Genomic DNA, 26,451 nt, shown 5'->3' with positions numbered 1-26,451 from the left:
AGAATAAATCTGTATGAGGACATACAGTGAAAGATCACTGCATGTAGATGTAGCGCTTCACCTCCACTGAGAAGCAGACAGTTATTGGTAAGGAACAGTTCCTTTCCGATAACTGTCTGCTCCATCGGGTCGTTTAAATCCACCATTACAGTAGATATAGTTCCTGGTGTTCTCACCTTTTGGGAGTATCCAAGCAAAGTCTCCTGGGAGGTCCCAATTATGATATTCTTCTGGACACGGACGATTCCAACCACCTGAGTACTCAACTCAATGCAATATTTAGGATGCTTTGAAGCTCTTAAAAAAAAACAACAAAAAAACACAGGATCAGTCAATAATAAATTACATTTTTAATAATACCGTGCTGCCTTAAGATGCCTGTGTTTTTCATAGATCTACTCATTAATGCATCCAAAAATCCAGACATTTACCTTAGGAACTGAACCGCAATTCAGGTTCTGCCCTCTGCTATAACTTGCACCTAAGTTAGAGAATCTCTACCAAAATAGGGAAATTAAGGAATAAGTGCACCCTGCTGCTGCTTTAATATAACCAACAATAATAATAAAGATAATAGGTATATCCCTCAAGAATTATGAGATCCTTTCAAAAACGCACGTTTTACCCATTTTCCAGGTTTTGACTTCAATGCTATCATGTATCATGCATCATGTAGTGAATTGAATTTCATGTAAAACTAATGAGAACCAGAGACAGAAGAGAGTGGGCATAATCCATTCCTCTTATCTGTGATAAGAATGGACGGATTTGGCACATAACTGGGCTGAACGGAACCTGACTATAATGGGGTCAGTTAGGTTTCTACTCAGATGATTTTGGAGCGCAGACAAAAGTTGTGCATGCAGGATATTCCTCTGAGCGGAAACCTAATGGACCCCATTATAGTCTATGGGGTCCTTAGGTTCCGTTCGGCTCAGTTATGTGCCAAATCCGTCCTGAAGGCTGAACGGTGATGTGAACGAAGCCTAATTGCACTACATCCTGGTCTCAGCAACAAAAAGGAGGAGCTCATTACAATAACTAATTATATTTGAAAAAACACAGTAACGTACAAAAATTGTATGTACCCAAAAAAATATCTCAAGACGGACGGACGGGGGGGAGATTTAGCAAAACTGGTGTTGTTCATAGCAACCAAATTTAACCATTCATTTTCTAAAGGAGCTCTGAAAAGTTAAAAGTGGAATCTGATTGGTTGCTATGGATAATTAAGGCTACTTTCAGACTCACATTTTGTGTGGATCCGTCTTGTATCTGCACAGACGGATCCGCACCAATAATGCAAACGCTTGTATCCGTTAATAACAAATCCGTTTGCATTATTCATAAAAACAAAAAGTCTAAGTCAAAACGGATCCATCTTGACTTACATTGAAAGTCAATGGGGGACAGATCCGTTTTCAATTGCACTATATTGTGTCAGTGAAAAACTGATCCGTCCCCATTGACTTACATTGTAAGTTTAGACGGATCCATTAGGCTCCACATAGTCGGACGGTCACCAAAACGCTGCAAGCTGTGTTTTAGTGACCGTCTAAAAAGCGCAACTGAGACCAAACGCAGCCAAACTGATGCACTCTGAACAGATCCTTATCCATTCAGAATTCATTGGGGCTTAACTGATCCGTTTTGGGCCGCTTGTGAGAGCCCTGAAACGACAGAAGAGAAGCCGGGCTGCGCGATCAAGTGGATTAAGGCGAGTTATATTATTATAATATTCTTTTTAACCCCCATCCAGCCCTATTGAACTAAGCATTCTGTATTCAGAATGCTATTATTTTCCCTTAACCATGTTATAAGGGAAAATAATAATGATCGGGTCTTTCATCCCGATCGCCTCCTAGCAACCGTGCGCGAAAAGATGATAGAGGCAGAAAAATAAAAGAAATACAGCTTTCAGGAAGTGAAGACAAAAAAAAAACATGATAAAAAAAAAAATACTTTATTATGACACAAACGAATCCTTGATGCAAAAAATTTGCATCAATAACTTTTATGTGTCGAATTACTTGATTCAAATCGAGCAATTGTTTTGGCCCTAGTATCACTATCTGTCTTAGGCTACTTTCACACTTGCGGCAGTGTGATCCGGCGGGCAGTTCCGTAGTCGGAACTGGCCGCCGGATCCGCCGCTGACTGAAAGCATTTGTGAGACGGATCCGGATGCGGATCCGTCTCACAAATGCATTGCAAGGATGGATCCGTCTCTCCGCTTGTCATGCGGACTGACGGATCTGTCTTGTACATTTTTCTCATTTTTACTGATCTGCGCATGCCGGAACGACGGATCCGGCATTCCGGTATTCTGAATGCCGGATCCGGCGCTAATATATTCCTATGGGAAAAAATGTCGGATCCGGCGTTCAGGCAAGTCTTCAGTTTTTTTCGCCAGAGAGAAAACCGTCTTTTGCCTGATCAGTCAAAACGAATGAACTGAAGACATCCTGATGCAAACTGAACAGATTACTCTCCATTCAGAATGCATGGGGATAAAACTGATCAGTTCTTTTCCGGTATAGAGCCCCTGTGACGGAACTCTATGCCGGAAAAGAAAAACGCAAGTGTGAAAGTACCCTTAGGTGGGTCCGCAATACACGGGACACCGGCCGTGTGCATTCCGCATCACGAATGTGGACCCATTCACTTGAGATGCAGAGCAGAACGGAACCACGGAATTTAAGCAGTATGGAGTGCTTTTGTGGGGTTCTGTGCTATCCATTCCGCAAAAATATTGAACTTGTCCTATCTTTTGGCAGAACAGATGGATCATGGACCCCATTCAAGTGAATGGATCCGCGATCCGCATGCGGCTGGCCGACGGTCGGTGCCAGTGCATTGTGGACTGCAGTTTGCGGTTCGTAGCACGGGCACGGCCATCACACATTCGTGTGAAAGAGGCCTTAAAAAGCAGAGAGATTAAAATTTAGAAAACAGTGATTTTTTTCTAATTTTCGTAAAATTTGCGATTTTTTCAAAATAAATAAAGGTAAAACACATTGACTCAAATTTACCACTAACATGAAGTACAATATGTTAGAAGAAAACAAACAGTCTCAGAATTGCTTGTATAAGTAAAAGTATTTCAGAGTTATTACCACATAAAGTGATACATGTCAGATTTGAAAAATTTGCCTAGGTCCTTATAGTGAAAACTGGCTTGGTCTGTTAAAGAAAAAATAAATAAATTATTTTAAAAGGGATGTTTTCTTTACCTGTCCTATCGACTATTTCTAGGCAAGATATAGATTTAGTAAATATTAACACAACCAAAAGTATACCCGGGCAACTCCGGATATATACACTAGTAAATCAAATAACTGATAATAATGTGACAGCTATTCAATTTATTTGCACTCTGCTTACATCCAGTTACTGCAGTACTTCAGTTTATTTTTTTAGCACATTTTTTTTATTTATACTTGGTAATTGTCATTCTATGTACTTTTATGAGATATGACTGGTGCAGTTTTTTTGTGCGCTTTAAATGCCATATGGCTGACCTTGACACGAGTGGTTATATGCATTACTGTATGCTATGGCTGTGAGGGACCTGTATTGACTTTACACAGTCCCCCTGGGTATTCCTTGGTTATATTTATTGCTTTTATTTCTGTTTTTGGTCTATTTAATAAAGAGTTTTCCATGCCGGTCTTAACCACCTCAGCTCCCCTAGCTTAAACCCCCTTAATGACCAGACCACTTTTTACACTTCTGCACTACACTACTTTCACAGTTTATTGCTCGGTCATGCAACTTACCATATAAATTTTACCTCCTTTTCTTCTCACTAATAGAGCTTTCATTTGGTGGTATATCATTGCTGCAACATTTTTACTTTTTTTGTTATTAAATCGAAATTTAACGAAATTTTTGCAAAGAAATTACATTTTTCACTTTCAGTTGTAATTTTTTTTTTTTAAAACGACATCCATATATACATTTTTCGCTAAATTTATTGTTCTACATGTCTTTGATAAAAAAAATGGTTTGGGTAAAAGTTATAGCGTTTACAAACTATGGTACAAAAATGTGAATTTCCGCTTTTTGAAGCAGCTCCGACTTTCTGAGCACCTGTCATGTTTCCTGAGGTTCTACAATGCCCAGACAGTACAAATACCCCACAAATGACCCCATTTCGGAAAGTAGACACCCTAAGGTATTCGCTGATGGGCATAGTGAGTTCATAGAACTTATTTTTTTTGTCACAAGTTAGCAGAAAATGATGATTTTCTTTTTTTTTTTCTTACAAAGTCTCATATTCCACTAACTTGTGACAAAAAATAAAAACTTCCATGAACTCACTATGCCCATCATGAAATACCTTGGGGTGTCTTCTTTCCAAATTGGGGACACCCCAAAACACATTCCCCAACTTCTCCTGAGTACGGCGATACCACATGTGTGACACTTTTTTGCAGCCTAGGTGGGCAAAGGGGCCACCATTCCAAAGAGCACCTTTCGGATTTCACAGGCCATTTTTTACAGATTTTGATTTCAAACTACTTTGCACGCATTTGGGCCCCTAAAATGCCAGGGCAGTATAACTACCCCACAAGTGACCACATTTTGGAAAGAAGACACCCCAAGGTATTTCGTGATGGGCATAGTGAGTTCATGGAAGTTTTTATTTTTTGTCACAAGTTAGTGGAATATGAGACTTTGTAAGAAAAAAAAAAAAAAAGAAAATCATCATTTTCTGCTAACTTGTGACAAAAAATATAACATTTTAGGAACTCGCCATGCCCCTCACGGAATACCTTGGGGTGTCTTCTTTCCAAAATGGGGTCACTTGTGGGGTAGTTATACTGCCCTGGCATTTTAGGGGCCCAGATGCGTGAGAAGTAGTTTGAAATCAAAATCTGTAAAAAATGGCCTGTGAAATCCAAAAGGTGCTCTTTGGAATGTGGGCCCATTTGCCCACCTAGGCTGCAAAAAAGTGTCACACATGTGGTATCGCCGTACTCAGGAGAAGTTGGGGAATGTGTTTTGGGGTGTCATTTTACATATACCCATGTTGGGTGAGAGAAATATCTCAGCAAAAGACAACTTTTCCCATTTATTTTATACAAAGTTGGCATTTGACCAAGATATTTATCACACCCAGCATGGGTATATGACACTTTTTTGCAGCCTAGATGCACAAAGGTGCCCAAATTCCTTTTAGGTCGGCATTTTTAGACATTTGGATCCCAGACTTCTTCTCACGCTTTAGGGCCCCTAAAAAGCCAGGGCAGTATAAATACCCCACATGTGACCCCATTTTGGAAAGAAGACACCCCAAGGTATTCAATGAGGGGCATGCCGAGTTCATAGAAAAAAAAAAATTGGGGCACAAGTTAGCGGAAATTGATTTATTTATTTTTTCTCACAAAGTCTCACTTTCCGCTAACTTGGGACAAAAATGTCCATCTTTCATGGACTCAATATGCCCCTCAGCGAATACCTTGGGGTGTCTTCTTTCCAAAATGGGGTCATTTGTGGGGTGTGTGTACTGCCGTGGCATTTGAGGGTCTCCGCAATCATTACATGTATGGCCAGCATTAGGAGTTTCTGCTATTCTCCTTATATTGAGCATACAGGTAATGAGATTTTTTTTTCTGTTCAGCCTCTGGGTTGAAAGAAAAAATGAACGGCACAGATTTCTTCATTCGCATCGGTCAATGTAGATGAAAAAATCTCTGCCCAAAAAAAAGGAGGGGAAAGGTGTCTGCCAGGACATAGGACCTCCGCCCAACATCCATACCCACTTAGCTCGTATGCCCTGGCAAACCCGATTTCTCCATTCACATCAATCGATGTGGATGAATAAATCATTGCCGGGATTTTTAATTTTTTTTTATATATGCAAAGTGTTTGCCAAAGCATATGAACACCGCCACCTCCTCAGCTCATATGCCTCGGCATCTGGTCATTGAAGTCCACCCCTCCCATGACCAAATTATAGTCGTGGACACAGAGGGGCTTTTCAATGACACTGGTTGCTCGCTCAATTTGGATTGTTGAATCTGCGTGAATGGAGGAGAGCATGTAAACGTCACGCTTGTCTCTCCATTTCACCTGCAAGCAGTTCTTCATTACACAAGGCAGCCCTCTCCCCCCCTTGCAAGACGGGTGGTAACGAGCCGTTGGGGGAAGCCCGCGCGACTAGTTCGCGTGGTGCCACAGCAGCCAATCTGTTCTAGGAACAAATGCCTGAAGAGGGCCACACTTGTGTAGAAATTGTCCACATAAAGATGGTACCCCTTGCCAAATAAGGGTGACACCAAGTCCCAGACTGTCTTCCCACTGCTCCCCAGGTAGTCAGGGCAACCGACCGGCTCCAGGGTCTGATCTTTACCCTCATAGATCCGAAATTTGTGGGTATAGCCTATGGCCCTTTCACAGAGCTTATATAATTTGACCCCATACCGGGTGCACTTGCTTGGGATGTATTGTTTGAAGCCAAGGCGCCCAGTAAAATGTATAAGGGACTCGTCTACGCAGAGGTTTTGCTCAGGGGTATACAAATCTGCAAATTTCTGGTTGAAGTGGTCTATGAGGGGCCGAATTTTGTGGAGCCGGTCAAAAGCTGGGTGGCCTCTGGGACGAGAGGTGCTATTGTCACTAAAGTGCAGGAAACGCAGGATGGCCTCAAATCGTGCCCTGGACATGGCAGCAGAGAACATGGGCATGTGATGAATTGGGTTTGTGGACCAATATGACCGCAATTCATGCTTTTTGGTTAGACCCATGTTGAGGAGAAGGCCCAGAATTTTTTTTAATTCGGAAACTTGGACTGGTTTCCACCGGAAAGGCTGGGCATAAAAGCTTCCCTGGTTGGCGGATATAAATTGAGTGGCATACCGGTTTGTTTCTGCTACGACTATGTCCAAGAGCTCCGCAGTCAAGAACAGCTCAAAAAATCCCAGGGCCGAACCGATCTGAGCTGTCTCAACCCGAACTCCAGACTGGGCGGTGAAAGGGGAACTAATGGTGCGGCTGAAGTTGGGGACTGCCAATCAGGATTTGCCAGCACCTCAGGGACTCTAGGGGGTCTACGGGCCTGTCTGTGCGGTGGCTGCGATGGGGTAACTATTGCACGTGCCACCGTACCAGCTTCAACTGCTCTTCTGGTGCTCGCCACTTCACCATGTTGTACGGCAGTGCTGGTACTAGGTCCAGGGAGGGCTGCTCTGCTGGTGTATGCCTCACCACGTAATCCGACAGTGCCAGCCCGACTCTGCTGCCCTTGAAGCGGATCCTGCGCAACCTGTGGTCTAGCAACACGGGGCCGGGTACGCCTGGTGGTATCAGGGACCTCAACCTCCTCATCCAAACTTTGTGTCAGACTGCCACTGCTTTCTACAGGTTCATATTCTGACCCACTAGATTCATCAGATGAGGGTTCCCATTCCTCATCCGACTGGGTCAGAAGCCTGTAGGCCTCTTCAGAAGAATACCCCGTTTGACATTTGGACTACTAAATTTAGGGGTATTCTCTGAGACTACCCAAGAAAAAAAGCAAGCCCGTCTTACAAATGGGAGGCTAGTGAAGTACCTGAGGCCGCTGCGATTGATAAAAAAATATCAAAACTGATTTTTTTAATCGCCGCAGCGCTTGTGTAGTGATTGTGCAGTGATAAAAAAAAAAAAATTGTCAGTGCGGCGGGGCGGGCGTGGGTGAACGCACGTGTGGGAGACCGATCAGGCCTGATCGGGCAAACACTACGTTTTGGGTGGAGGGCGAGCTAAGGTGACACTAATACTATTATAGATCTGACTGTGATCAGTTTTGATCACTTACAGATACTATAAAAGTACAAATGCTGATTAGCGATACGCAAATCAGTGACTGTGGTGCGTTGGGCTTAGGAGCTAAATGATCGCTAAACTACCTAACCAAGGGGCCTAAACTATCCCTAAAACCTAACAGTCAATACCAGTGGGAAAAAAAAGGTGACAGTTTACACTGATCACTTTTTTACTTTCACTAGGTGATTGACAGGGGCGATCAAGGGGTTAATTGGGGTGATCTGGGGCTAAGTGTGCTGTTGGTGTGTACTTACTGTGATGTCTGCTCCTCTGCTGAGACCAACCGACGAAAAGGACCAGCAGAGGAGCACAGCAGCCATTTAACAAATATAATGTGTTAACTGGCTTCTGATTTGTTTTTTTTTTAATCATCAGCTTGCCAGCCACGATCATTGGCTGGCAAGCTGATGACGTGACCCCCCCTCTAGCTTTTGCCGGCCCGCGATGCGCATGCGCGGGCCGTCTAAGCGCGTCATCTCGCGAGATGACGCATATATGCGTGACTGTGCCTAGGACTGCCGCCTTCAGACCGCGATCCTGCGTTAGGTGGTCCGGAGGCGGATAAAGGGAACCTGTCATGTGGATATTTGATTATAATCTAACTATTTATATACAATCATTAACTACTAAAAAGTACCTTAGATGTATTCACTTACTGGTGCGACAGATGGTTACCTCATAATATACACACACAGATGCTGCATGCTAATGAGCTGATTCGAGTCCGGCGTATATTTAATTCAGATCTATAGCCACTCCCCTGCCCACCTGCTGCTGATTCATATGGAAAATAACTGTATTTCAGCAGCAGGTGGGCGGGGAGAGTCAGGAGCTCATGAATATTCATGACTCATCATTATCAGCTGGAGCTTTTCAATACAAGATGTTGGCAGATTGACTGGGTCAATTAAAGAAAGTGACCCAGCATTTTGCTAAGCGAATCAGTCACTTATTTATGTTGCCCTTAGTTAGGACACCATAAAACTGGTGACAGGTTCCCTTTAACCACTTCAACCCCGCTAGCTGAAACCCCCTTAATGACCAGGCCACTTTTTACACTTCTGCACTACACTACTTTCACCGTTTATTGCTCGGTCATGCAACTTACCACCCAAATGAATTTTACCTCCTTTTCTTCTCACTAATAGAGCTTTAATTTGGTGGTATTTCATTGCTGCTGACATTTTTACTTTTTTTGTTATTAATCAAAATTTAACGATTTGTTTGCAAAAAAATGAAATTTTTCACTTTCAGTTGTAAAATTTTGCAAACAAAACGACATCCATATATAAATTTTTCACTAAATTTATTGTTCTACATGTCTTTGATAAAAAAAATAATGTTTGGGTAAAAAAAAAAAATGGTTTGGGTAAAAGTTATAGCGTTTACAAACTATGGTACAAAAATGTGAATTTCCGCTTTTTGAAGCAGCTCTGACTTTCTGAGCACCTGTCATGTTTCCTGAGGTTCTACAATGCCCAGACAGTACAAACACCCCACAAATTACCCTAAGGTATTCACTGATGGGCATAGTGAGTTCATAGAACTTTTTATTTTTTGTCACAAGTTAGCGGAAAATGATGATTTTTTTTTTTTTTTCTTACAAAGTCTCATATTCCACTAACTTTTGACAAAAAATAAAAAACTTCCATGAACTCACTATGCCCATCACAAAATACTTTGGGGTGTCTTCTTTTCAAAATGGGGTCACTTGTGGGGTAGTTATACTGCCCTGGCATTCTAGGGGCCCAAATGCGTGAGAAGAAGTTTACAATCAAAATCTGTAAAAAATGACTAAGTATAACTACCCCACAAGTGACCCCATTTTGGAAAGAATACACCCCAAGGTAGCCCGTGAGGGGCATGGCGAGTTCCTAGAATTTTTTATTTTTTGTCACAAGTTAGTGGAATATGAGACTTTGTTAGAAAAAAAAAAAGAAAAAAAAAAAAAAAAAAAATCACAATTTTCTGCTAACTTGTGACAAAAAAATAAAAAATTCTAGGAACTCGCCATGCCCCTCACGGAATACCTTGGGGTGTCTTTTTTCTGAAATGGGGTCACATGTGGGGTTACGCATTTGGATTCCGTGAGGGGTATGGTGAGTTCATGTGAGATTTTATTTTTTGACAGGGGGGTGATCAATGACAGGGAAGTGATCAGGAAGTCTATATGCGTGATCACCCCCTTGTCATTGATTACCCCCCTGTAAGGCTCCATTCAGACGTCCGTATGTGTTTTGCGGATCCGATCCATGTATCAGTGGATCCGTAAAAATCATATGGACGTCTGAAAGGAGCCTTACAGGGGGGGTGATCAATGACAGGGGGGTGATCAGGAAGTCTATATGCGTGATCACCCCCTTGTCATTGATTACCCCCCTGTAAGGCTCCATTCAGACGTCCGTATGTGTTTTGCGGATCCGATCCATGTATCAGTGGATCCGTAAAAATCATATGGACGCCTGAATGGAGCCTTACAGGGGGGTGATCAATGACAGGGAAGTGATCAGGAAGTCTATATGCGTGTTCACCCCCTTGTCATTGATCACCCCCCTGTAAGGCTCCATTCAGACGTCCGTATGCATTTTGCGGATCCGATCCATGAATCCGTGGATCCGTAAAAATCATACGGACCTCTGAATGGAGCCTTACAGGGGGGTGATCAATGACAGGGGGGTGATCAGGGAGTCTATATGGGGTGATCAGTGGTTCATAAAGGGTTAATAAGTGACAGGGGGGGGGTGTAGTGTAGTGGTGTTTGGTGCTACTTTACTGAGCTGCTTGTGTCCTCTGGTGGTCGATCCTAACAAAAGGGACCACCAGAGGACCAGGTAGCAGGCATATTAGACGCTGTTATCAAAACAGCGTCTAATATACCTGTTAGGGGTTAAAAAAAAATCACATCTCCAGCCTGCCAGCGAGCGATCGCCGCTGGCAGGCTGGAGATCCACTCGCTTACCTTCCGTTCCTGTGAGCGCGCGCGCCTGTGTGCGCGCGTTCACAGGAAATCTCGGCTATCGCGAGATGACGCAAGGATGCGTCCAGGAGGAGTAAATCAACCACCTTCCGGACGCATCCGTGCGTTAGGCGGTCGGGAGGTGGTTATGTGCTCCTACCCTCACCATCCATACATATGCCCCAATACCTGTTTTTCATGTCTGAGCTTCCCTTCCCCCTGGAAGACATCACATTATGCTGGCAGATCTGTTTACTTTCTCCCCTTCTTGTTTTGTTGAATACATAACTTTATTGATACACAAGCCTGGCTGCACTGAGTTACAGGCCACGCCCCCCACACTGCTCTGTCTGCAGCAGCTACTCCATCTATAACTCCTGTGTCTATCTTTCTACACCCAGACATGAATCTACTTCTTCTCACCCAGTGTCTAAATCTCATCACTGACCGTCCACCGGCTCTGCCCTCACTATCTCCATAGTGTAATAAACAGCTGGAATCAGCAAGCACATCCAAACACATCTGTATCTAATCCTAACATGTATGTGTGTGATACTCCCTGCTGAAGTGTGTATCTAATCCCATCTTCTATGACACAGCCTGCTGAGCTGTGTATCTAATCCCATTTTGTATAATACAGCCTGCTGAGCTGTGTATCTAATCCCATTTTGTATGATACAGCATGCGGAGCTGTATCATTTTGTATGATACAGCCTGCTGAGCTATGTATCTAATCCCATTTTGTATGATACAGCCTGCTGAGCTGTGTATCTAATCCCATTTTGTATAATACAGCCTGCTGAGCTGTGTATCTAATCCCATTTTGTATGATACAGCCTGCTGAGCTGTGTATCTAATCCCATTTTGTATGATACAGCCTGCTGAGCTGTGTATCTAATCCCATTTTGTATGATACAGCCTGCTGAGCTGTGTATCTAATCCCATTTTGTATGATACAGCCTGCTGAGCTGTGTATCTAATCCCATTTTGTATAATACAGCCTGCTGAGCTGTGTATCTAATCCCATTTTGTATGATACAGCATGCGGAGCTGTGTATCTAATACCATTTTGTATGATACAGCCTGCTGAGCTATGTATCTAATCCCATTTTGTATGATACAGCCTGCTGAGCTGTGTATCTAATCCCATTTTGTATAATACAGCCTGCTGAGCTGTGTATCTAATCCCATTTTGTATGATACAGCCTGCTGAGCTGTGTATCTAATCCCATTTTGTATGATACAGCCTGCTGAGCTGTGTATCTAATCCCATTTTGTATGATACAGCCTGCTGAGCTATCTATCTAAACCCTTATGCACACTACCGTATCCGCTAAATAAGGATACTGTCCGTGTGCGATCCACATTTTTTTTGCAGTCCTATTGATTTCTATGGATTTCAGGACCAGAAAAATACGTTTTTTGCAGAACTGACATACGGATGTGGAAAACACATGGGGCCAGATTTATCATTAGCAAAGTCAGAATAATGGAGTGGAAAAAAAAGTCGCAAAAAAAATGTGCAATTTCACTCCAGTGAGGACCATGCTTATCTTATGGGACTTTTTAATAGAACATGCGACTTTATCGAAAAGACGTGCGACTTTTGTAAAGCTGCTTACTGACGGATAAACTGCTACCTTCAAACTACATTTATTACAGTCTTAAAGGGGCTGATCATAAATCTGACTTGGCTAAAACTAACTTTAGCGATATGTGAAAGTGGAGTGAGCTGTCAGAGTAATCATAAATCTGGCCCATGGACTTCCTCAGTGTGCTTTCCACATCCATATATCAGTACAGCAAAAGATAGAACATGTCCTATTCTGGTCCTCATAATGCAGATCTAAAACCCATAGAACTCAATGGCTCTGGAAAAAAAATGCACATCTCACGCAGGCAGTATCCTTTTTTAGCAGATCTGCTACTTGGAGAAAGCAGAACGGATACGGCCCTGTGCATGAGGCCTAATTTTATCTTTTTTGGTCCTGACTGCTGAAGGGTTTATCTTGGGCTAACATGTGTGATACACGTGGGATAAGACCATGAATAGCCTGGGAAACACAGTCCGTGTGTCGCCACATCTCCCAGGCCGACCGCACTCTCCTGACCGAACTGACAATATGACAGTAATGTATGATACAGCCAGTCTCTTATCTGGTCGGGGAGCCGAGGTTGGCCTGGAAATTGTGGCTGACACATGGACTGAGACATGGATTCCTGGGCCGTCCACCGTAGTTTGCATGATCCCTACCACTCATACTGAGCTGCCATAACAGTGACATCTAGAGCAGCCCCATAACACTGACATCCACAGATCCCACATAACAGTGACATCTAGGGCAGCCCCATAACACTGACATCCACAGTGTCCCCATAAGTGACATCTACAGTGCCCCCATAACACTGACATCCACAGTGCCCCCATAACACTGACATCCACAGTGCCCCCATAACACTGACATCCACAGTGCCCCCATAACACTGACATCCACAGTGCCCCCATAACACTGACATCCACAGTGCCCCCATAACACTGACATCCACAGTGCCCCCATAACACTGACATCCACAGTGCCCCCATAACACTGACATCCACAGTGCCCCCATAACACTGACATCCACAGTGCCCCCATAACACTGACATCCACAGTGCCCCCATAACACTGACATCCACAGTGCCCCCATAACAGTGACATCCACAGTGCCCCCATAACAGTGACATCCACAGTGCCCCCATAACAGTGACATCCACAGTGCCCCCATAACAGTGACATCCACAGTGCCCCCATAACAGTGACATCCACAGTGCACCCATAACAGTGACATCCACAGTGCACCCATAACAGTGCCATCCACAGATCCCCTATAACAGTGCCATCCACAGATCCCCTATAACAGTGCCATCCACAGATCCCCTATAACAGTGGCACCCACAGTGCTCCAAATGACATCCACAGTGCCCTCAAAGTGCCCCATGTGCCATACACTGTGCCCCCAAAGTGCCATCCACAGTGCACCCCCCAATGACTTCCACAGCATAGTGATCAGCCTCTGTGGCTGATCGCTATGATGTCACTTATGTACAGCGCTTACATTGCGTTGTGCAGGAGTCCGTACAGGCTTCACAAAGAAGCCTGTAGACTCAGAAGATGGCGCAGTAGTGTGCAAGCGACGGGACTGAGGAAGGCTGGCAGGAGGTGGTGACGCCAGCGATGACGCACCGTCTCCTGCCTTGGGCAGGAAAAGAAGAAGACGGCGCTGGAACAGAAGACTTGAAAATGCTTTAAGAGCGGTCACGTGACCATGAAGAGAATCATAGGAAGGGCTGCGCTGTGGAGGGTAAGTATTGGTGTAATAACCTTGCCTCCACAGGTAATGAAGATGGGCAATTTTCAAGTAGGAGCCGGAGAACCCCTTTAACATTAGCTAATGTGAGAAAGTTCTTTAGTTGCTTACAGGTTACCTTGGTTCTTTCCAATAACTGTTGATTAGTCTTGCACATCATCCTGGAGGAATTTACACAGCTCATTCCTCTGTGCAAAATGGCTTAAGCTCGATTAAAGGGGTCGTCTTGCTTCAGCAAATAGCATTTATTATGTGGAGAACGTTAACACAAGCCATTTTCTAATATATTGTTATTATCCATATTGCTTCCTTTGTTGGCTGGATTCCTTTTTCCATCACATATTCTCCTCGTTTTCATGGTTACGACCACCCTGCAATCAATCAGTGATGGTCATGCTTGCACACTATAGGAAAAAGCCCTAGCCTATGTGCGCTCCCACGTTTCCAGCCACCAAATAGGCCAGTGCTTTTACCTATAGTGTGCAAGCACGACCACCACTGATGAATTGCAGGGTGGTCATAACCATGTTAACAAGTATTGTATAATGTGATGGAAAATGAATCCTACCACCAAAGGAGGCAATATGGATAATAACAGTACATTAGTAAGCGGCTTGTGTTAACTTTCTCTACATAATAAATGCTATTTGCTGAAGTGAGACAGCCCCTTTAAGTTGGGGGAAAGGGGGTTCTTCAGATTAACTGCTTGCTCCTGGTCCTTACATAACATTTCTATTGGATAAAGGTCAGGACTTTGACTAGTCTATGCCAAAACTTTAAATTTATTCCCTTTTAAATATTCTTTGGTAGAATGAAGTGTGCTTAGGGTTTTTACTGCATGGCTCAAATTCTTTTGAGATTCAGCATGCCAAGAGATGTACTGAAGTTTTCCTTCAGAATTCATTGTTACATTAACGACAGCAAACCGCCCTGGCCCAGATGCAGCAAAACAAGACCAAAACATGATACTACCAACACAGTGTTTCGCATATGGGATGAGGCTTTGACGCTGGAATGCAGTGCTCCTTTCTCCAAACATAACATAGTGCAGCGGGAAGTGACTTGCCCCAAATACTGTACATGTATGGATCTCTGACCGGTAGGGTACAGCTGATCAGTATAGGACTCTGGCTATTAGTGACAGCCGGGTCCCTGCTGAAACTGCTGGTATCAGTCAAAGCTCCAGTGCAGGCGAATTAACCCCTTAGGTTAATTTCACACTTGTGGCAGAGTGATCTGGCAAGCAGTTTCGTTGCCGGAACTGCCTGCCGGATCCATCAAAACGTATGCCAACTGATAGCATTTGTAAGACTGATCAGGATCCTGATCTGTCATAAAAATGCATTTAAATGCCGGATCCGTCTTTCCGATGTCATCTGGAAAAACGGATCCGGCATGTATTTTTTTTCCATTTTTTTTCGGATCTGGCATTGCGGTATTTTGAATGCCGGATCTGGCACTAATACATTCCTATGGAAAAAATGCCGGATGCGGCATTCAGGCAAGTGTTCAGTTTTTTTGGCCGGAGATAAAACCGTAGCATGCTGCGGTATTATCTCTGTTCTGAACAGTCAAAAAGACTGAACTGAAGACATCCTGAACGGATTGCTCTCTATTCAGTATGCATTAGGATAAAACGGATCAGTTATTTTCCGGTATAGAGCCCCTAGGACGGAACTCAATGCCGGAATAGAAAAACGCTAGTGTGAAAGTACCCTTAGATGACAGTCCATGCTGACTGCAGGTTCTAAGGGGGTGTACCCATGTGATTGCACGGTGCCAATGGCTGCTAGCACGGCCCAAGTCCTTAAGGTCTTCCAGCAGGTGTGGGCTTGGCATTTCTGGGGCAAGCAAAGTTATGTCTGGGAGCCCTAATCAGAAGAACTAAAGGGGCAGTAGACTAAATAAAACTTTACTTTTAATACATCAGGAGATAAAAAAGCCCCTACTAGACAAACAACGATTAAGACGTGCCCGGTGGGTATAGGCACCGAACAAAAAATGCCACTGGTAAACAGGCAGGGGGGGGGTGTGATAGACGGGCGGTGGATACGTAAACACAGACCACTAGCCCTAGTACCTCCCTGCTTGACCTGTGACACCCTATAAGTATCCGAGTGACGGGGTCCAAAAAACCCCGCAAGGGGTGGCCCAGACAGGAACTCTGTTCCTAGATACAATTCCCTGGTGAAGCCCTATCAGAGCAGTGCCAGAAAAAATAGGTGGAGTTCCTACTTGGGGATACTGAAGGGTACAAGTGAACACAATACAATAAAGAAAAAAAAGGGGTATAACACCACCTGAATGTAAGAGGTCAGAGTGAGTGCATATCTATATAGTCCCGACGCGTTTCTTCAATTTAGAGCCCCAAGATTCTTCAGGGGACACGGGGCTGCGTGTTCATGTAAGTCAGACCTTGACTACGCCTAAGGACAAAGACATGTGCATCTAAAAATGTGTCACTATAGCAATAGTCAGATAGACAGAAAGTGAGCCTCCCCCATTGTCTGTATGAGATCTAGGAGAGGTATAGAACTTACTTGGTTTGCGGCTGCGGTCGAGAGTGGCTGTTAGCGCACTGTGTGGCAAGACCCAGTGTGGTGGTGTCTGCTGCAGTTGTGACCGGCACTGGTGGGGTGAAAAGCGCCGCATTATAAGGCTAGGGGGCCAGGTGGAGCGCATCAATCGGAACTCGTGGACTTCCGGTATGTGCGCCCCTTGATGACGCTACTGTATGGCGTCCTGAGGTTGCGGTCACGTGGGCGGAAGTGACGTTATCGCGCCTGCGCCTCTCTCATGCGTGCCATGGAGCTTGTGTGGAGCGCACGGCCGGCGCCATGTTCTGACATCATCCGGCCGCGTCGCGCCACCCATGTATCTGTCAGAGACGCGGTCACATGATCGAGGCCAAGCCTCGGTCATACGGGCGCAGTGATTCCTCTTTATGGCCGGACTGCTGTGCATATCCACGATAGTGCAATCGGCCGTTTCCACAGTAAGACAAAGTATCCTGTCTTATTATCTCCTACATTAAGCAGGGTACTTATAGATTAAGCCTAAAAAATGGATGATTCCCTATTTAACCACATGTGGGAACCTACACCCATCCCGGCTATGGAAGGTGAGGGGGGGGGGGAAATCGGAAAGGGATGGGGGGAGACATATTGCTCGCAAGTCCAAATGCGATCCCAGCATTTCCCTACATATCCCCCACCTCCTCACGCGTAATTTGACAGTTGTATCAGAATCACGCATATACAAGACCAAAGAATGAGGTTAAAAGTAAGAATAAGTGGCCACAGGGCCCATACAGAAAAATGGAGTAAATTACAGAAAACAGCTGAAATTCAACTGTTCATTAAGTCCATTGGGGGTTACTGTATTCAGTGTATATGTCCACCAACACTCCCTTTGGAGGATGGACCTGTTCCAGTCCCCCCCACGGGTCGGTTTGGCAACATGTTCGATCCCCATGAAACTAATCGATGTTATGCGTCCATCATGGACCGTCTGCACATGCCGCGCTACGGGGGTGTCCCTATTGTTGCGAATATCGCCTTGGTGCTCCCCCATGCGTTTCCGCAGCTCCCTGACTGTCTTGCCTACATAACGCAGGCCGCACACACATGTGATCAAATAGATCACCCCCGTAGTGCGGCAGTTCAGGAAGCTTTTAATATGGTAGACGGTGTCCTTGGGTTCACCAATGAAAGTTTTTCCCTGTGTCAGGTGTACACAGAAGCTGCAGCGGCCACATCTATGGCAACCCGTCAGGGATCTGTCTAACCACGTCTTTTGCTTGTTCGCCGTGGTGAAATGGCTTTGCACCAATCTGTCTCTCAAATTGTTGCCCCTCCTAAATGTGAGGGAAACTGAGGGATCCAGAACTTCGGCCAGGTCTGGGTCCATCAGTAGTGTGTCCCAGTGGCGTGTCAAAATACCTCTCACCTGTGACGCAGCTGCGTCAAAAGTGCCTACCACCCGGACAGTACCCTGAGAAACGCGCTCTCTACTCTTTGCTGGGTGGAGAAGTGCAGTACGTGCACGAGTCCTGGTTCTCTCATAGGCCAGTCTGAGGGTCCTATCCGGATACCCCCTCTCCTGGAACCTAGACCTGAGGTCGCGGGCCTGGAGTTTAAAATCCGCGTCCTCTGAGCAATTGCGCTTGAGTCTCAGGTACTGTCCGGTGGGTATCCCTCTCTTAAGTGGGACAGGATGACAGCTGTCCCACCTAAGAAGGGAATTCGTGGAGGTAGGTTTCCTATAGATGGATGTGTTAAGGCCGCCCTTGTCGTTCCTCCTGATGACTACATCCAGGAACGGAAGGCAGTCCTTCACAATGACCGATGTGAACCTAAGGTTGAAATTATTGATATTAAGTTCACTAATCAATTTGTTAAAATCGCTCTCTGGTCCGCTCCATAACAGAAAGATATCGTCAATGTAGCGAGACCAGAGAGCGATATGACCCGTGAACCACCTTGGCGGGTCACTGAACACCACCGATTCTTCCCACCAGCCCAGGAGCAAGTTGGCGTAAGATGGGGCACATGAACTGCCCATCGCCGTGCCCCTGAGCTGGTGGTAGACTCGGCCATCGAACATGAAGACATTGTTAGACAACACGAATTCCAGGAGCTCTAAAGTAAAGTCGTTGTGTTGAGAAAATTGTTGTCCCCTTGTACTCAAATAGTGACTGGAGGCCTCCAACCCTCGTCCATGTGGGATCGATGAGTAGAGGGCCTCCACGTCGATGGAAGCTAGGAACCAGTCCGGTTCTATACAAATGTCCTCGAGTTTCCCTAGCAGATCGCCAGTGTCTCTCACATAGGATGGCAGGGCCACCACAAAAGGACGCAAAACCCTGTCAACGTATATCCCACAGTTCTGTGATATACTGCCGATGCCCGAGACAATCGGGCGGCCTTTCATAGGTGTTGTTTCTTTGTGCACTTTTGGCAAACAGTAAAAGGTCGCCATAATCGGATAGAGGGGGTACAGGAAGTCATATTCCTCGTCACTAATGAGATGGGTGTCTTTGGCCCTTATCAAGATTTTTTTCAGGGTTCCTCGCAAGTTGTCAATAGGACTACTTCGAAGGATCTCATATCCCGTTCCGTCTGACAAGATGGACAAACACATGTCACGATATGCGGACGTGTCCATTATGACAGTGTTACCCCCCTTGTCAGACGGTTTGATAACAATATTATTGTCATCTTCAAGGTCCCTGATGGCCTTTCTCTCTTTTTTGTTACAGTTGAACCTCAACGGAACTGGCTGTATGTTGGCTAGTTCTGCAATAGTGTGTTGGAGGAACACGTCCACGCAGGACACTTCCCCCATAGGAGGCATTTTTACACTTTTGTTTTTAAGAGATGTGAATGGACCCAGACCTTCTGCATTCGGAGATGGTTGATCAAGATTGAATAATGTACGGACGTCTTTTAAAATTTCTACGGGGACACCAAGTTCGCGACTTTCCCTTTTGTCTCTTAACTTGTGGAATTTATGCCATCTCAGTCTGCGGGCAAATAGATTTAAGTCCCTAGTCCACCGAAATATGTCAAACTTGTTGGTGGGGACAAATGAGAGTCCACGTCCCAGCAGACTGAGTTCGGTCGGGGAAAGAGTACGGGAAGAAAGGTTTATAATTCGTTTATCTAGCAGGGCCTGGTCTACCCTGCCTGTTTCTCGATATACTTGCTCCTCAGAGGATAATGTGACCCCTGGTCTAAAAAAGGAACAGAAGAACCTGATGCAGCTGTATTTGGCGTTTGGGAGGAATATTGTGGGCCCTGTCGTGCCCGATTGCCCCGTCCCCTGGACCTATATGCACCCCGTCCACGTCCCCTGCCCCTCGGGTTTCTCTCTTTCTCTGTATCAGAGAGTTCTGTATCCGTGGAGGAGATGTCAGTGTTCTGTGACGTGGGTGGGTTGGTTAGGAATTGATAAGCTTTATTATCTCGGAAGTCCTGGGAGTCTCTGCTAAACTGTCGGTGTTTGCGGTCTTTTAGATGAAATTGATACCGCTCCACCGTATTCTGCAGCTGGACCTCTTTAGCAGAGAACTCCGGTTCCGATTGGAATTTCTTAGTGATGTCAATCTGTTCTTTTAATCCCGCCTCCGCCCGCTCCAGAACCACTCTCTCCTCGTCCACCAACAGTTGCATAAACCGTAAGGAACTGGCTGTGGCCTCCTTCTCCCACTTTTTTAAGAATTCTGGGTTCCTGATGCGGTGTGCAGGGGAAAGGGTGATACGCAGTCCTCTAGGCACTATCCCCTGTTTGATGTAGTGCTCCAAGCCCTGCACCTCCCACCAGGAACTTATATGTTCTTTGTATAATCTAGTGAGTTCCGAGAAGGCGCCATTAAGGGTAGGGGTGTACTTTTTTTGTATAAATAGCTGTTCAGAGAACACCAAACTGGCTTCTGAGACCCACACGTTTCTGTCTAAGCCTGTGGTCAAAAATCCCGACATGCCTCAAAGTAACAAATACAATAAATGGTGGTCTTAGCGGGAAGGACCGTTAAGGCCTCCCGGTATACTGCTCAAAAATGCAAACAAAAGAACTAAAGGGGCAGTAGACTAAATAAAACTTTACTTTTAATACATCAGGAGATAAAAAAGCCCCTACTAGACAAACAACGATTAAGACGTGCCCGGTGGGTATAGGCACCGAACAAAAAATGCCACTGGTAAACAGGCAGGGGGGGGTGTGATAGACGGGCGGTGGATACGTAAACACAGACCACTAGCCCTAGTACCTCCCTGCTTGACCTGTGACACCCTATAAGGATCCGAGTGACGGGGTCCAAAAAACCCCGCAAGGGGTGGCCCAGACAAGAACTCTGTTCCTAGATACAATTCCCTGGTGAAGCCCTATCAGAGCAGTGCCAGAAAAAATAGGTGGAGTTCCTACTTGGGGATACTGAAGGGTACAAGTGAACACAATACAATAAAGAAAAAAAAGGGGTATAACACCACCTGAATGTAAGAGGTCAGAGTGAGTGCATACCTATATAGTCCCGACGCGTTTCTTCAATTTAGAGCCCCAAGATTCTTCAGGGGACACGGGGCTGCGTGTTCATGTAAGTCAGACCTTGACTACGCCTAAGGACAAAGACATGTGCATCTAAAAATGTGTCACTATAGCAATAGTCAGATAGACAGAAAGTGAGCCTCCCCCATTGTCTGTATGAGATCTAGGAGAGGTATAGAACTTACTTGGTTTGCGGCTGCGGTCGAGAGTGGCTGTTAGCGCACTGTGTGGCAAGACCCAGTGTGGTGGTGTCTGCTGCAGTTGTGACCGGCACTGGTGGGGTGAAAAGCGCCGCATTATAAGGCTAGGGGGCCAGGTGGAGCGCATCAATCGGAACTCGTGGACTTCCGGTATGTGCGCCCCTTGATGACGCTACTGTATGGCGTCCTGAGGTTGCGGTCACGTGGGCGGAAGTGACGTTATCACGCCTGCGCCTCTCTCATGCGTGCCATGGAGCTTGTGTGGAGCGCACGGCCGGCGCCATGTTCTGACATCATCCGGCCGCGTCGCGCCACCCATGTATCTGTCAGAGACGCGGTCACATGATCGAGGCCAAGCCTCGGTCATACGGGCGCAGTGATTCCTCTTTATGGCCGGACTGCTGTGCATATCCACGATAGTGCAATCGGCCGTTTCCACAGTAAGACAAAGTATCCTGTCTTATTATCTCCTACATTAAGCAGGGTACTTATAGATTAAGCCTAAAAAATGGATGATTCCCTATTTAACCACATGTGGGAACCTACACCCATCCCGGCTATGGAAGGTGAGGGGGGGGGGGGGGGGAATCGGAAAGGGATGGGGGGAGACATATTGCTCGCAAGTCCAAATGCGATCCCAGCATTTCCCTACATATCCCCCACCTCCTCACGCGTAATTTGACAGTTGTATCAGAATCACGCATATACAAGACCAAAGAATGAGGTTAAAAGTAAGAATAAGTGGCCACAGGGCCCATACAGAAAAATGGAGTAAATTACAGAAAACAGCTGAAATTCAACTGTTCATTAAGTCCATTGGGGGTTACTGTATTCAGTGTATATGTCCACCAACACTCCCTTTGGAGGATGGACCTGTTCCAGTCCCCCCCACGGGTCGGTTTGGCAACATATTCGATCCCCATGAAACTAATCGATGTTATGCGTCCATCATGGACCGTCTGCACATGCCGCGCTACGGGGGTGTCCCTATTGTTGCGAATATCGCCTTGGTGCTCCCCCATGCGTGCCACCCCTTGCGGGGTTTTTTGGACCCCGTCACTCGGATCCTTATAGGGTGTCACAGGTCAAGCAGGGAGGTACTAGGGCTAGTGGTCTGTGTTTACGTATCCACCGCCCGTCTATCACACCCCCCCCTGCCTGTTTACCAGTGGCATTTTTTGTTCGGTGCCTATACCCACCGGGCACGTCTTAATCGTTGTTTGTCTAGTAGGGGCTTTTTTATCTCCTGATGTATTAAAAGTAAAGTTTTATTTAGTCTACTGCCCCTTTAGTTCTTTTGTTTGCATTTTTGAGCAGTATACCGGGAGGCCTTAACGGTCCTTCCCGCTAAGACCACCATTTATTGTATTTGTTACTTTGAGGCATGTCGGGATTTTTGACCACAGGCTTAGACAGAAACGTGTGGGTCTCAGAAGCCAGTTTGGTGTTCTCTGAACAGCTATTTATACAAAAAAAGTACACCCCTACCCTTAATGGCGCCTTCTCGGAACTCACTAGATTATACAAAGAACATATAAGTTCCTGGTGGGAGGTGCAGGGCTTGGAGCACTACATCAAACAGGGGATAGTGCCTAGAGGACTGCGTATCACCCTTTCCCCTGCACACCGCATCAGGAACCCAGAATTCTTAAAAAAGTGGGAGAAGGAGGCCACAGCCAGTTCCTTACGGTTTATGCAACTGTTGGTGGACGAGGAGAGAGTGGTTCTGGAGCGGGCGGAGGCGGGATTAAAAGAACAGATTGACATCACTAAGAAATTCCAATCGGAACCGGAGTTCTCTGCTAAAGAGGTCCAGCTGCAGAATACGGTGGAGCGGTATCAATTTCATCTAAAAGACCGCAAACACCGACAGTTTAGCAGAGACTCCCAGGACTTCCGAGATAATAAAGCTTATCAATTCCTAACCAACCCACCCACGTCACAGAACACTGACATCTCCTCCACGGATACAGAACTCTCTGATACAGAGAAAGAGAGAAACCCGAGGGGCAGGGGACGTGGACGGGGTGCATATAGGTCCAGGGGACGGGGCAATCGGGCACGACAGGGCCCACAATATTCCTCCCAAACGCCAAATACAGCTGCATCAGGTTCTTCTGTTCCTTTTTTAGACCAGGGGTCACATTATCCCCTGAGGAGCAAGTATATCGAGAAACAGGCAGGGTAGACCAGGCCCTGCTAGATAAACGAATTATAAACCTTTCTTCCCGTACTCTTTCCCCGACCGAACTCAGTCTGCTGGGACGTGGACTCTCATTTGTCCCCACCAACAAGTTTGACATATTTCGGTGGACTAGGGACTTAAATCTATTTGCCCGCAGACTGAGATGGCATAAATTCCACAAGTTAAGAGACAAAAGGGAAAGTCGCGAACTTGGTGTCCCCGTAGAAATTTTAAAAGACGTCCGTACATTATTCAATCTTGATCAACCATCTCCGAATGCAGAAGGTCTGGGTCCATTCACATCTCTTAAAAACAAAAGTGTAAAAATGCCTCCTATGGGGGAAGTGTCCTGCGTGGACGTGTTCCTCCAACACACTATTGCAGAACTAGCCAACATACAGCCAGTTCCGTTGAGGTTCAACTGTAACAAAAAAGAGAGAAAGGCCATCAGGGACCTTGAAGATGACAATAATATTGTTATCAAACCGTCTGACAAGGGGGGTAACACTGTCATAATGGACACGTCCGCATATCGTGACATGTGTTTGTCCATCTTGTCAGACGGAACGGGATATGAGATCCTTCGAAGTAGTCCTATTGACAACTTGCGAGGAACCCTGAAAAAAAAATCTTGATAAGGGCCAAAGACACCCATCTCATTAGTGACGAGGAATATGACTTCCTGTACCCCCTCTATCCGATTATGGCGACCTTTTACTGTTTGCCAAAAGTGCACAAAGAAACAACACCTATGAAAGGCCGCCCGATTGTCTCGGGCATCGGCAGTATATCACAGAACTGTGGGATATACGTTGACAGGGTTTTGCGTCCTTTTGTGGTGGCCCTGCCATCCTATGTGAGAGACACTGGCGATCTGCTAGGGAAACTCGAGGACATTTGTATAGAACCGGACTGGTTCCTAGCTTCCATCGACGTGGAGGCCCTCTACTCATCGATCCCACATGGACGAGGGTTGGAGGCCTCCAGTCACTATTTGAGTACAAGGGGACAACAATTTTCTCAACACAACGACTTTACTTTAGAGCTCCTGGAATTCGTGTTGTCTAACAATGTCTTCATGTTCGATGGCCGAGTCTACCACCAGCTCAGGGGCACGGCGATGGGCAGTTCATGTGCCCCATCTTACGCCAACTTGCTCCTGGGCTGGTGGGAAGAATCGGTGGTGTTCAGTGACCCGCCAAGGTGGTTCACGGGTCATATCGCTCTCTGGTCTCGCTACATTGACGATATCTTTCTGTTATGGAGCGGACCAGAGAGCGATTTTAACAAATTGATTAGTGAACTTAATATCAATAATTTCAACCTTAGGTTCACATCGGTCATTGTGAAGGACTGCCTTCCGTTCCTGGATGTAGTCATCAGGAGGAACGACAAGGGCGGCCTTAACACATCCATCTATAGGAAACCTACCTCCACGAATTCCCTTCTTAGGTGGGACAGCTGTCATCCTGTCCCACTTAAGAGAGGGATACCCACCGGACAGTACCTGAGACTCAAGCGCAATTGCTCAGAGGACGCGGATTTTAAACTCCAGGCCCGCGACCTCAGGTCTAGGTTCCAGGAGAGGGGGTATCCGGATAGGACCCTCAGACTGGCCTATGAGAGAACCAGGACTCGTGCACGTACTGCACTTCTCCACCCAGCAAAGAGTAGAGAGCGCGTTTCTCAGGGTACTGTCCGGGTGGTAGGCACTTTTGACGCAGCTGCGTCACAGGTGAGAGGTATTTTGACACGCCACTGGGACACACTACTGATGGACCCAGACCTGGCCGAAGTTCTGGATCCCTCAGTTTCCCTCACATTTAGGAGGGGCAACAATTTGAGAGACAGATTGGTGCACAGCCATTTCACCACGGCGAACAAGCAAAAGACGTGGTTAGACAGATCCCTGACGGGTTGCCATAGATGTGGCCGCTGCAGCTTCTGTGTACACCTGACACAGGGAAAAACTTTCATTGGTGAACCCAAGGACACCGTCTACCATATTAAAAGCTTCCTGAACTGCCGCACTACGGGGGTGATCTATTTGATCACATGTGTGTGCGGCCTGCGTTATGTAGGCAAGACAGTCAGGGAGCTGCGGAAACGCATGGGGGAGCACCAAGGCGATATTCGCAACAATAGGGACACCCCCGTAGCGCGGCATGTGCAGACGGTCCATGATGGACGCATAACATCGATTAGTTTCATGGGGATCGAACATGTTGCCAAACCGACCCGTGGGGGGGACTGGAACAGGTCCATCCTCCAAAGGGAGTGTTGGTGGACATATACACTGAATACAGTAACCCCCAATGGACTTAATGAACAGTTGAATTTCAGCTGTTTTCTGTAATTTACTCCATTTTTCTGTATGGGCCCTGTGGCCACTTATTCTTACTTTTAACCTCATTCTTTGGTCTTGTATATGCGTGATTCTGATACAACTGTCAAATTACGCGTGAGGAGGTGGGGGATATGTAGGGAAATGCTGGGATCGCATTTGGACTTGCGAGCAATATGTCTCCCCCCATCCCTTTCCGATTTCCCCCCCCCCCCCTCACCTTCCATAGCCGGGATGGGTGTAGGTTCCCACATGTGGTTAAATAGGGAATCATCCATTTTTAGGCTTAATCTATAAGTACCCTGCTTAATGTAGGAGATAATAAGACAGGATACTTTGTCTTACTGTGGAAACGGCCGATTGCACTATCGTGGATATGCACAGCAGTCCGGCCATAAAGAGGAATCACTGCGCCCGTATGACCGAGGCTTGGCCTCGATCATGTGACCGCGTCTCTGACAGATACATGGGTGGCGCGACGCGGCCGGATGATGTCAGAACATGGCGCCGGCCGTGCGCTCCACACAAGCTCCATGGCACGCATGAGAGAGGCGCAGGCGCG

The 26,451-nt window shown here is 46.0% G+C and overlaps 1 protein-coding gene and 1 long non-coding RNA gene across 3 annotated transcripts in view; one reads left to right on the top strand and one right to left on the bottom strand.

Moving 5' to 3' along the window:
• The window catches only part of BBS1 (Bardet-Biedl syndrome 1), a 331,388-nt gene that overhangs the window by 52,825 nt on the left and 252,112 nt on the right, over positions 1–26,451 (bottom strand). For both annotated transcript variants that reach the window (XM_044270034.1, XM_044270035.1), the window contains exon 10: positions 177–297. In XM_044270034.1, the coding sequence (XP_044125969.1) occupies positions 177–297 (121 nt within the window). The remainder of the gene's footprint in view (positions 1–176; positions 298–26,451) is intronic.
• Positions 1–26,451, top strand: part of LOC122920498 — a 215,032-nt gene that overhangs the window by 53,281 nt on the left and 135,300 nt on the right. The window lies entirely within an intron of this gene.

Source organism: Bufo gargarizans, chromosome 10, assembly GCF_014858855.1.
Source record: "Bufo gargarizans isolate SCDJY-AF-19 chromosome 10, ASM1485885v1, whole genome shotgun sequence".
NCBI classification, from domain to species: Eukaryota; Metazoa; Chordata; class Amphibia; order Anura; family Bufonidae; genus Bufo; species Bufo gargarizans.
This window is presented reverse-complemented; position numbering and strand designations above follow the sequence as displayed.